This window comes from Abramis brama, assembly GCF_963993115.1.
Source record: "Abramis brama genome assembly, chromosome: 18".
NCBI classification, from domain to species: Eukaryota; Metazoa; Chordata; class Actinopteri; order Cypriniformes; family Leuciscidae; genus Abramis; species Abramis brama.
The window spans coordinates 12,991,572-13,004,867 of NC_139980.1; the positions used below are offsets into that span (position 1 = coordinate 12,991,572).

The 13,296-nt window shown below is 36.9% G+C and overlaps 1 protein-coding gene across 6 annotated transcripts in view; it reads left to right on the forward strand.

Moving 5' to 3' along the window:
* The window catches only part of cdc42bpb (CDC42 binding protein kinase beta (DMPK-like)), a 69,277-nt gene that overhangs the window by 45,205 nt on the left and 10,776 nt on the right, over nt 1–13,296 (forward strand). For 3 of the 6 annotated variants that reach the window (XM_084091917.1, XM_084091918.1, XM_084091920.1), the window contains exons 13-26: nt 348–458; nt 1,526–1,773; nt 2,760–2,865; nt 2,943–3,067; nt 3,240–3,345; nt 6,040–6,188; nt 7,870–7,967; nt 8,253–8,332; nt 10,018–10,068; nt 11,665–11,748; nt 11,944–12,018; nt 12,161–12,266; nt 12,436–12,572; nt 12,706–12,845. In XM_084091917.1, the coding sequence (XP_083948043.1) occupies nt 348–458; nt 1,526–1,773; nt 2,760–2,865; nt 2,943–3,067; nt 3,240–3,345; nt 6,040–6,188; nt 7,870–7,967; nt 8,253–8,332; nt 10,018–10,068; nt 11,665–11,748; nt 11,944–12,018; nt 12,161–12,266; nt 12,436–12,572; nt 12,706–12,845 (1,616 nt within the window). The remainder of the gene's footprint in view (nt 1–347; nt 459–1,525; nt 1,774–2,759; nt 2,866–2,942; nt 3,068–3,239; nt 3,346–6,039; nt 6,189–7,869; nt 7,968–8,252; nt 8,333–10,017; nt 10,069–11,664; nt 11,749–11,943; nt 12,019–12,160; nt 12,267–12,435; nt 12,573–12,705; nt 12,846–13,296) is intronic. The other 3 variants (XM_084091919.1, XM_084091921.1, XM_084091922.1) reach the window with 1 other exon arrangement.

A 13,296-nucleotide genomic window follows, 5' to 3' on the forward strand; every position in this document is an offset into this window, starting at 1 on the left:
CCAGATGGGCGACACTGACCGCAGTGCAGGCCCACTGTTGACTGCAGCTGGATTCAGACCCTCCCCCTTTTTATACACTTTTTCTTTTTTTTATGTTTCTTTCCTGTCTCTCCCATGCACTAGATTGGAATCGTCTTGGGGAAATTATTTAAAAAAAATTTTTTTTTTTGTGAAGTCTTCATGTCAAGGAAGACTCAAAAGATGTATGCCTCAAAGACATTTCAGTGCTTGAATTTCACACGTGTGCGGTTGAAATTAGGTCAAGATGAAGGGTTTATGAGAATGTCTATACGAGTCCTTGTTTTTTTTCCCATATTGATTGTTTTTCGTGTGTGTGTGTGTGATAGCTGGAGTCTCAGCTGGAGGATGCGCGTGCCGAAGCCTCTAAGGAGCGTAAGCTCAGAGAGCACAGTGAAGTCTACTCTAAACAACTGGAGAGTGAACTGGAGACACTCAAGGTCAGAGTGCACTCATTCATACACTGCCTCTCTACTGACTTCAGCCAACTTGTGAATCTTTCAATGGGGAATCTCGTGGTAACAAAATACTGTTAATAAAGAGTTAAAATGGTATAAATAAATAAAAAATTGTGATTTTTAAAAAATACCTTATTTATTGTAATAATGTTATTTATTATGTACTTCTTCCTTTAAAAGTAAAATGTGTCGTTTCTGCATCACTATGATCATTGCATAGTTTTGCAAAAATAATGCATTTGTTGATACAGGTTTCCTGAACACTCCCCCTGTCTGCCATTGGTCAGTTTACAGATAGTCCTGCCATAAATTATACTACTTTATCTAAAGAAAAAAAATCAAAACTAAAATCTTTTTAAATACAAGTGAATCTAGGCATCACAACATTATGTACTGTATGACAAATATATATTCATTTTTAGATTTGCTGGACATTACATTTAACAGTTATAAAATTAGTGTTTTTAAAGATTAACTTTAAGTGAGCGTAAGATGATGGCAAAGATAATGTAAAAGTGAAAATAAAGGAATTATATTGACTGATACTGATCTTTTAATATCGTCTAATAACACACAGGCCTATTGTACCAATATGTGCATGCTTAATTTTCAGCAAAATATGATATCTTATTCATTTCTTCAGATTTTTGGCTAAAATATGGCATGTTCTTGACAGCTTCTCTGAGATTCACTATTTTTCTCTTCTATTCCATTCATCTGATCTTTATCTACCTCTCTAGTGCCTTTCACCCTGTTAACCTCAAACATCGCCTTACTTTGCCTGCCATCTTTCTTTTTTCCTCCTGCCTTGTGTAGGATATCCTGTGGGGTTATTTTTAGCAGGATGTTCCTGCTATGTTTTATGTTTTTTCCATCTGCTTGAAAGTCAAGCTCTCTCCTTTGCCTCCTTGCTCACTCCTCCTCTTCTTTTGCTTTCCATTGATATGCTTCTATTTGTATATTAGGGTTTTAATGAATTATTAATTATTGTCCTAAATTGATTTAAAGTCTCAGGAGTTTATCTGATTTAGATTTTGATTCTTTTTCAGGTGAAGCAGGGAACAGGTCGTTCCTCAAGCCTCAGTTCTGAGACTCAGCAGGAGCTCACCAAGGTGAAGTCAGAGCTGGATAAGAAGGTGTTATTCTATGAGGAGGAGCTGGTGAGACGTGATGCCAGCCACTCTACAGAGCTGAAGAATCTGAGGAAGGAGCTTCATGACTCTGAGGGTCAACATCTGTCCCTGCACAAAGAGCTGCTGGTGCTCAAAGACAAACTGGAAAAGGCCAAGAGAGAACGGTAAGCTGTTCTGTCAACGGTCCGGGTTGCGATTCCAGCGACTGATATTGGCCAGGCTGATTATCTGACTGATATTTAACCTTTTATGAGGTTATCAGCATTGGCAAAAATCTGAGAGAAACCCATGCACATTGTACTTTGAAGTGGACTCCACATTTTATGTGCTTATCCTGTAAATTTACGCTACAGTTCAAACTTTTGAGGTTGTTTTTTTAAATAATAATTTAAAAGAACTGTTTTCTGTTTTAATATATTTTAAAATGTAATTTATTCCTGTGATGTCAACTAAATTTTCATCATTTTTGTGAAATCTGTGTAACTTGTCATCAGGATTCATTGATGATTGAAAAGTATTTACTGATCAATTTTGATCAATTTAATGCATGAATAAAAATCAATACAAATATTTTTTTACTTGCCCACAAACTTTTGAATTATATTATATTATATTATATTATATTATATTATATTATATTATATTATATTATATTATATTATATTATATTATACATTTTTGTTATACAATCATAATGAATGCTCATGCCTTTATTTTGGCATAAAACCAAGCAAAGATTTTGAGTTTGCATGGATAGTAGACATTAGCTTTTTAATAATATTCTCCTCATTTAACACATGGTCAAATGCTATTAACTCCTCCCAGGATATAAACCTGGAGCTCTTCATTTTCTCAATTCATGCTGAAAGCACATACAACATTGATTTAAATCGAACCAAGTCTGAGATGGGATTTGTGTGGAGCATTTACATGTTGCCCAGTGAAATGAACAATGTTCAAATATTGTCAATGTGTTTGAAATATTTTACTGACAGAACTAAGCACCACCCCATTCACTTTAAATTGAATTAATATTTTTAATTAGGTCAAAACTTTAATGTAACAATTTAGTTTTAATGCATCACTGTCATCAGCCAAAAACAACTCCTCATATTGACCACTAATTCCAGCCCTATTTCTATGTCCACAGGCAAACCGAGATGGACGAGTCCGTGGGTGCTCTGAAGGAGAAGTATGAACGTGAACGCAACCTCCTGAGTGATGAAAACCGTAAACTCACTGCAGAAACAGACAGGGTAGGACACCGTATTGCAGGTATATCAGGAGTAATATTCAAGACTGGACACTGATCCTGAAATCTCCTCCCCTGTAGCTCTGCACTTTTGTGGACAAGCTGACAGCTCAGAACAGGCAGCTGGAGGATGAGCTCCAGGATCTAGCATCAAAGAAAGAGAGTGTAGCACACTGGGAAGCACAGATCGCTGAGATTATCCAATGGTGAGATAATCTATAATCTATATACAGTGTTATCTATATAACCATTTGTAGTCCGCAAAACAAAAAATCTTAAAATAGGATTTTTGGGGTGAACTTTGCTCTGAAATGGAAATCTTGGTTTGGTGACGTTGCAGTCAAATGGCCGAATGTGAGACTGTGTGTGTTTTTGTAGGGTGAGCGACGAGAAAGATGCACGTGGCTACCTTCAGGCTCTGGCCTCCAAGATGACGGAAGAGTTGGAGTCTCTGCGAAGCTCCAGTCTGGGATCCAGAACTCTGGTAAACAGTTAAAAAAGTTCAAATTAATAGAGGGGAGGTTACATTGTGATCTGAGGATAAAACCGATGATTGATTTGAGGAATCAGTGCCAATATCCAGCCTTGCTTCTAATCGGGCTTTCACCTCTGAACTTCGTTAAACAGCTGATCTGCTATTATGCTCCATTTTTTTAGTTCATAGGGATATATAGGGCATCTGTGATGATAGAGTGAGACTTCTAATTTTGTCAGTGAGTGGAAAGCTCTCTCTAACTCCTTTGAGCCATAGCACAGTAACATTAGATTTGCTTTAAATAGCAAATCTAATGGAAATTGATTGAAGGGAAGTGACATGTTGTAGGTGATGGAGGTCACATTTGATTTAATATCCTTTTCTAAGGAGGTTAAGGACAGACTGTAGGACTTTGGCATGAGTGCCTCCCCCTCTTGTTTTTGACATAGTGGGATCTGCTGATGAGAACTATTGATTTGCAGCCCTGAAGGTTTGGGTTGAAGCCATCGTCCAAAGATGTGGTCAACGTTGCTCATTCTCAAATTGAACTAATTGGCTTAATTACAGGGTTGCTACAGGATATGGTACAAATAGAGTTTGGCAATTGGTGAATGCTGTATGCAAAGTATGCCATAAAATTCCTGTGTTAGGGTCATAGAACTAAAAAAAAAAAAAAAAATCACAGATTGAATTCATTAAAATGCCATGTTGTGGTTTTTCTGATTTTAAATATAATTTCTGTAAAAGAAAAATTGTCAATTTCTTGTTCAAATATGACAACATTACTTCATAGCCGCTCAAATGTCTCTTAAGGAATGTAATTAATAGGCTGTTCAGTTTTATATATTATTATATTATATTATATATATAAAATACACTACCATTCAAAAGTGTGTGGTCAGTATTTTTTTTAAAAGAAATTAAATCTTTTATTCAGCATGGATACATTAAATTGATCAAAAATGACAGTAAAGACATTTACTAAAGACGCTGTTCTTTTGAATTTTCTATTCATCAAAGAATCCTGAAAAAAAATAACGTTGATGATAAGAAATGTTTCTTGAGCACAAAATCGTCATATTAGAATGATTTCTGGAGGATTATTTGAAACTGAAGACTGGAGTAATGATGCTGAAAATTCAGCTTTGCATCACAGGAATAAATACATTTTTAAAATATATTAAAAAAGATAAGAACATTTTAAATTGGACAACAAATTTTACAATATTACTGTTTTTTTTATTTTTTTATTTTTATCAAATAAATTCAGCTTTGGTGAGCATATGAGACTGAATTTACTGACCCCAAACTTATGAATGCATGTATGAATGTATACAGTTAAATATTTGTCAATATATTAAAAATACATATTTATTATAAAATTTTATATATAGATTTGTTGAGAATGTATTATGTTTTGTGTAAACTTTAATTGCTAAATCAGCAAGGCCCTGGAGTAAGCATCCCAACCCAGAGGTCAATGGTGGCACCTCGGGTCACCAAGCGGGTGAGTTTATCCATCAAACCTCCAATCAGTGTGGAGCAGCTCCAAAAAGGAGGCGGAGCACAAGATTGTTATCTTGGCTATTGGCCAATCAATCTGTCATTCATCTGTCTGCTTACTTAATTTGCAAAACTATCAGGGTTGTGAATAGCAAACGTATTTACAGCTGAAGTTTCAGAGGGCAGATGAATGGAAATGCTGCATCAGCTCTCCTCATTACCGATCATAATTCACAAAACATGGAAAACATTTCGGATAAGCTTGCCTCCATTGTTCTCATGAGGTCAAGTATGTATACCCTTAACCTTCCGCTTGCACGCTATTGTATGACATCAAATCGGTTGCGCTGAGAAGTCACTAATTTGATAAGCTTGAACAAAAGTGTGAGTGCCACAGCATTATGCCTAATCGTGAGCGTTTTTGAGAGCCGCACTGGAAAATACCAGCAGCTCTAATGTAAAGCTGATGAGTTTGGCCAGGAACACTCCCATGAATGCCCTTCACTGCCTCACTTCCCATCAGCTGTGGGAGCTTGCACATGAGCCGCAGTCACTTCATCTGTTTAATCAATGAAATGGATGTAATCCTCTTCTTTCATTGCAAATATTCAGCTGTCGTGCAGCCGTTCACTGTCTCTTTTTTGTAAACGACTGTCTAGTCACTACATAGGTCATGTAGACAAATGTTGTCTTGTAGCAACACATGTAAATTGTGGAGCCTTGGTGACAGCTGAGATCAATAGCTATTAAAATGTTGGAGATCTAAGATAAGCCCTCGTGAGCCATCAGATTTATGGAAAATGCATCTTAAGGGATTTCATTCGTGTGCTAGAGAGGATTTACGGTATCTATGTCATGTGATGTAGTCTGTTGGGCATGCATTTTTTTCCATGCACGCTGCTTTCATTGTACTATTGTAGGAAAAGCATCTTGTTTTGTGATATTGAATAACTACTTCATTGCACTGCTTCTTGACACTGTAGAAACAATATTTTATGGTCCCTAGCTGTTATAGACAACCCACGAAAGTTCCTAAACAAACACAATATGATCTGTCTTTAAGTAATAACTGCTTGAAATTAAAAACCCAGCAACCAATGAACCAAATGATGTTTTAAAGTCGACAACGTCATGATTCAGTGTACCACATGGTCCTTTTTCTGGTTTCTTTTCAAAACTTGCATCTCCATACCTTGTCAGGATCCTTTGTGGAAGGTGCGCCGCAGTCAAAAGTTGGACATGTCTGCCCGTTTGGAGCTGCAGTCGGCCTTGGAAGCTGAAATCCGTGCCAAGCAACTGGTTCAGGATGAGCTGCGCAAGGTTAAAGCTGCCAACATCTCTTTCGAGAGGTCAGTCTTTGATTCTGCTATAATAAGCAGCCTTTTCGTTTATTTAGATGCATACATGCATAATGAACACGCTCGCTGTGTGTGTTGCATGGTATTGGTTCAGTCTTATGTGCATAATACAAATGGATGCATGTTATTAGTTAAAATTATCTAGTTCAGGGATTGGCAACCTTTTTGCCATTAAGTGTCATTTTCAAGTTTCCTAGTTAATCACTGCCACCCTGCTTGTATAAATACGCACAAACATATTTCAAATATTAATAATGACTAACATAGAAACAGTGCGGAACCATAAATAATTCTGAAGCAATTTAGCATTTTTTTGCCAAATCTTTAGTTTGTTGGCTTTCAGGTTTAAATTAGACTTTGAAGAACATATTTCCAATGGGCCAATTTACACCTGGGGTCTCATTTATAAACGTGGCGTATGCACAAAACGGGGCTGAAAATGTGTGTACGCCACTTCCGACGCATAAGGTGTGATTTATAAAAACAAACTTGACGGGAAAATTTGCGCACCTGCACGCAAACTCTGACCCATGCGTACAAACGTTTTGGAGACGGAGCAGTTTGGCGACACCGATGGCGAGCTGGAGATTAGTGTCTTTTTGGTCACTTTTAGACAGAAAATCTAAAGAAAATTAAACATGTACAGAAAGATAATACAAATATAATTTCACTCACCAAGCCTGTCAATTGAAGCAAATATCCATCCCTTCTTAAATGTCCGCGCCAGCGAGCGCGTTGGGCCGTTTAGTGAAATTGACGCAAATAACAGTTTAAATAAATAAAATAATGATTTAAACTGTTTTACTTCTGATATAAACATTTAGATTAAATATGCCATTCAAATTAATGGAGTTAAACATTTAAACATGAAATCATTACTGAGAAGTTACAACATTTTTATATAACATTTTTTTATATTTGTTGTGGATGCGAAGTTTTTGAACACTTTTCCTCTGGCATGCTGTGTTTTAATGTTTTAACTACAGAGATAATTGCTTATCATGATAATACCAGATTGTCTGAGAAAATAGTTTCGTGCAAATAATGCCCAAGGCCTTTCTGTTTCCATTAAAAATATAAATCAATTAAAAATACAATTCGGCCAGTGGAAAAGACTGAGAAAAACGTTCTCTGAAATGTATTTTACACTATTTGATTTATGTATTCAAAAACAAGGCAAGGATAGGCAACTACTTGATTTTTATTAATGTAATGTGTCTTGTACCCTTAAACGTTATCACGTGGATGAATAATCATATGCAAATGATATGCAGATGAGGATCTGTATAGTAAAACTAGGCGTTGTAAGCTCCATATATGGTTATTTCGGGGAGGAGACGCATGTGCGCACAATCTTCCGCTGACTGGGATTTATAAAGTGAATTCTGCGCAGGTTCTGGCGTACGAACGGTTTGAAGTCTGAATATTTTTTTGCGTACGCCATTTTTGGCTTTCGGGCGCACGTACACTTTTAGTAAGGTTCCTACGCACAGTTTTATAAATGAGACCCCTGGTCATTCATGCGTTTTTGCTGATCGGATAGATATCCGTTTTGTTAAAACTGTTCCATTTACATTTGGCAACATAACATACATGCCATAGTTTGCTGACCCCTTATGTAGCTTTTTGTGATAGCCTTACTTTTTTGACTCCCTCACCTACACACCTACAGCAAACTGAAAGACACGGATGCCAAGAACAGAGAGTTAGAGGAACAGCTTGAGAACATGAAGAAAGAGATGGAGGAGAGCCGCTCACGATCAGACAAAGGTGAAAATGCTGATACTCATGTTATTACTTCACCCTTAATAGACTTGAGTGTCCTTGAACCATGAGCATATTATGTCACCTTTTGAAGGAACATCTGAAGGGAACCTTTCATAAATGCTGCTGCTGATTGTTAAATGAATGGGTTCTTCTATTGTTTGAAACTAACAATTACTCTTAACAATGGATTCTTCTATTATTTGAAATTAACAATTACTCTTAACAATGGATTCTTCTATTATTTGAAACTAGAAATTACTCTTAACAAAATGTTTTTTTTAACTGTAGGCCTGAAACTTCCGGACTTCCAGGACTCCATCTTTGAGTACTTCAATACCTCTCCCCTCGCCCATGACCTGACGTTCAGAGTGAGTGTTTCTGAAAGTATCTGGTGATCTGCTACTGCGTTACATGTCGTAACAAGCTTTCCATTGTTCATTTCATCAACCTAATGATCTCCGGCCTCAGAGCATCAGAGACCTAATGGATTGTTTATCAAACGATGAGATGACGTCCATAGTAGCCAGACAGAAACACTGGAGTATACATGTTTATGAATGTCTAGCGCATGGATACTGATTTTGACATCCCCGATTCACTCAATTGCCTCGTGAAATGCGCAAGACTGTAGATTCCCATACCTTGTCGCCTTTAGGCAAAATTTGCCATTCTGACAATGGAAATTTGTCATTTGTCATTGGTCATTCGCAGTAATGCATTACGATATTGTGTTACTCCCCAAAAAGTAACTAATTCCATTACTTAGTTACTTTTTAGGAAATGTAATGCATTTTGTTACTTATGCATTACTACTTCTCACCTGACTGGACTTACTTGTTTGTTTTTTAATACCCCATCCCCCCCATCCCCCCCAAAAAAAATAAAGTTATGTTTTTGGCAATTGTAAAGGCCCTTTCACACCTAAAGTGAAATGAATAAGCCTCAGGCTGAAGGAAATCCAAATTCACGCCTGTACAGTAGAGGGCGCAGCTCAAACAAACCTTTCAGCTGTGTTGCCAATCTGGATCACAGAAGAATAAGACGTAGAAGAAAGTTAGGTTTAACACTCTTACTTCAAAAAAAAGAAGAAAGAAAGAAACACAAATGTGATGTTTATCTAAAGTCATTTTTGCTTATTGGTATGATTTGAATTGGATCATCGAAGGCCAGTGGGAAAGACGTTGGTTAAAGTGAGATTAGTACATGGTATATTTTTATTATTGCAGGTTTGCGCAATATTCTGAGTTTGCATTTCACTGTTTTTATTCCTTTTGAGGAAAACTGTTTTTGTGAAAGTGAGATTAATAAAATGCAACTACAATAACCATCATGTTTACAGAAGGCCTCTGTGCCTTACTCCCAATTTCTCTCTACATGGGGACAGGAAAAAGTTACTGAGATTTTGGTGTAAATTTAAAAGTAATGTGTTACTTTATTAGTTACTTAAAGTAATCTGATTGCAAAGCTTGCATTACTTGTAATGCGTAACCCTCAGCTCTTCATGATTTTTTTTTTTTTTTTTTTGTAAAATGATTGTAGTCAGAGCCGATAGCCTCATGGGCAGCACTTCGACATAAGCACAACTGTGCCGATTCCTGGCCCAAGGTCCTTTGCCAATCTCGTTCCCCTCTCCTGATTGTCTTCAGAAAAGTTTTGATGGCATTTCCTTTTCATCCTACCTCTGTATAATGCCTAAAAAGTGGTGTTTATTAGCACAGGGCTGCTTGATGTACAGAGGGAAACCAGTGTAGCCGCTGTATTTCTACTTTGGGCCAGATGTCCCATCATGCTTTGATTGCCTAAGTAGAGACAAAGGCAGCTGAGAGTTTTGCAAGACTGATGCCTATCGTTCAGTTAAACAAAACTGCTTCCATATTGAGGATCTGAGAGGAGCCCTATTGTGTCACTTTAAAGTAGGGACCAGGTCTACCGATGTAGCCAAGCTACACTTTTAACACTCGTTGGATTGTAGGGAAAAGGCCTAAAGTGACAGTAAGTTCATAAAGACAAAAGCTGTTACTTGTCATCTTATTTTTGTCCCCCTCAAAAAAAGGACTCTGTCTCCTCCTCATCCGCATCTTCTCTGCTTGCATTTTGGGATGAAGTAAGTTTGTTAAACAAAGCTCCTCCCTCTGTGACCTTTAACCTCGGCGGGAGTGATCTGTCAGCAGACAAAGTATCTCAAAAGTTTGCATTATGGTCAAGAAGTTCATACTGTAGTTCCTCTTTTGCTTTGTCAAAATAAAACGGCACTTACTATACTTGCATTAACAATGCCTGACTCCCCATTTAAAGGCCAGACATTGACTATACAACTTACATTTAGCCTAACCAGCATGCCCTTCGTCTATTTTGTCTGCTGACTGCGTTCCTCTGTCGAATTGCAATCAGACCCTAGATCCAATTCAGCCTAATTGTAGGTGCTAAAGGTTAGAGACTCACAATTAGTATTAACCACCTCCCCCATTGCCTTCTAACCTCTTAAACGGCTAATGTGAATAACGTCACTCTTCATTTGTCAAGTCTGCAAACGCACTAAGCCGTTAGTTAACTCTTGGAGCCTGCTAGGACAATAGACATCCATAATTTAGAATGACTAAGGCAACCAGCCGTAAAATGAATCCGATGAAATAAAATGATGAAAGATGATTAAGTTGTGAGGATGCTTCACAATTATTCATAACTTACCAATATAGGAGGTGATGGTGAGTATGTGCTTGTAAGCTAATTGAATATGACAGTAATTCTCTGAGGAAAAAGTGTGATGTCATTTAATTTTTTTTAATTACCCGCCATTTTGCATCCTAAAATTCTACATCACCCTTGACACTGTTGTCTATTTAAATGTTGCATAGATTAGACCATATCAGTATCTTTTGTTTTACAGTGCTTGGTAAGTATTGTTTTTGTCATTTTGGGGTTTAATTACAGATAATGTCAGTCAAGTATTGTGCTTTAGTGTTTACTAATGGATCTTAAGTTGAATTATAGTATTGGCGTTTATTGAATTATATTGGCGTTTATTAGTGGTGTTTGCTAAGCCTTATTGCTGATTGCTTACACATGAGATGAAAGACTTAAACAAACCAAAAGCATTATATATATTTATATAATGTATACATTTGAAAGTTTGAGTTCAGTAAGATTTTTCAGTAAAATAGTTATACTTTTATTCAGCCAGTCAGACTTTTTCATTAAAAGATTTCTATAAAAAAATGCCTTCTTTTGAACTTTTCTATTCATCAAAGAATCCTGGAAAAAAATAATCTTAATATTAACAGAACAACTGTTTTCAAACTGTAAATTGTAATAATTGTAATTTTTTATCAAATAAATGGAGCCATGGTGAGCATAAAAGACTTTTTGAAAAACATTAACTTGTATATCTAAAATTAATGTAATATTCTATTAATAGGTAAACCTTTTGCTCATGATTTTTATGAGTAAGCACATGACTGCTGTGTGATTTTTATTAGTTATGACATAATACATTTCACAAATGTCATCAGTCACGTTGTGATGATGTTTGCGTGACTTAAATGCGTTAATGTAGCCTTTTGAGGAAATTAAAGGATGTTTTTAAAGCTTTTGACCTCATCTACTGACCATAAAGAAGCCAAGTCGATGGAATAAAAATAACCCCCACCAAATGATTCATACGCATTTTGAGCGATTTCACAAATGTGGCCTTTTCCCTCAGACAAGCTCCATCGGTGATGTGGACGCCACACCCCAGAAGACTGACATTCCCTCTTCCTCCCCATCAGTGGCTTCAGAACAGGATGTGAGTGTCCACCTAACACTTCCTATTACATTCTGCCACTGTCAGACTTCCTGTCTGATACATTGGTCATTGATTGAGTCATTTCCTGAATAGTAATGGATAGGACGAAGCTTGGAAAAAAAAAAAAATGCTGTATGCTTTTATGTGACAAAATAATTTAGAATTATTTTTTGTGGAATTGTTGTAATCCTTTAGGAACCAGTCAAGCCTCAAGCGACCACCCCTGCTGCACCTTCTCCAATGTATCAGCCCACTCTCTGTGCGCCAAAGGTAAAACCGCCATAGGATGTGTCTGACTCATCATTAGCCTGTTCCTTTAGGTCTTTATTTGTCAGTATATTCCTATTGGTTTCTCAGCCTTCAGCATAAGTTAATTGCTCTGACTGTTAATATTTGTTATTTGTGTCAACAGCCTAAAGCTCATCAGCTGAGCATCAAGACCTTCTCCAGCCCGACCCAGTGCACTCACTGTACCTCACTGATGGTGGGCCAGATCCGACAAGGCTACGCCTGCGAGGGTGAGCTAAGTGTTAGTGATAAAAAAAGATCAGAGACAGTGTCTTTAAAATGGTGGCTTAAGGAGTTTTTGAACTAAGATGAAATATTTATATGCAAGTTTCACTTGTCAGTGTAAGAAAGTGATGTGAATGTTTAGTAATTCTCTCTTCCTCACTGCATCTCTTTTAGTATGCTCTTTCATCTGCCATGTGTCTTGTAAAGACAACGCGCCCCAGGTTTGCCCTATTCCTCCAGAGCAGGCCAAGAGGCCTCTGGGTATTGATGTGCAAAGGGGCATTGGCACAGCCTACAAAGGCTTTGTCAGGGTGAGAATGACAATGTAGTAACATTTCTGGTCACTTATTATTGACTTTACCTGAACAATTGCATTGAACTCATATTTCATAATAAATGCCATCCGGTAACTTAAATTGCCCTGTGCGTTTACTGCTCTTTCAGATCCCGAAGCCCACTGGAGTGAAGAAGGGCTGGCAGAGGGCTTATGCTGTAGTGTGTGACTGTAAACTCTTCCTCTATGAGGTGCCAGAAGGGAAGTCCACTCAGCCTGTTGTGATGGCCAGTCAGGTCCTCGATTTGAGGTTAGGATTAGTCACATTCTCAAATGGCATGTACTCAACACACACAGTCAATGAATAATGTCTGCTACACTACCATTCAAAAGACTACCATTCAAGTCTTATGATCACCAAGGCTGCTAAATAAAAACTAGAGTAAAATCAATAATATTGCATAATATTATTGCCATTTAAAATAACTGTTTTCCATTTTAATATATTTTAAAATGGAATTTATTCCTGTGATGGTGAAGCTGAATTTTCAGAAGCTATTGGTCCAGTCTTCCAGAGTCGCATTATCCTGAATAAATATTTTTTGCGATACTTTTTTTCTTTTCTCTTTAGGATTCTTTGATGAATAGAAAGTTCAAAAGAACAGCATTTATTTGAAATGGAAATCTTTTGTAACATTATAAATGCCTTAATGTCACTTTTGATCAATTTAAGACATTAAAAACAGTAAAAAAACAAAAAA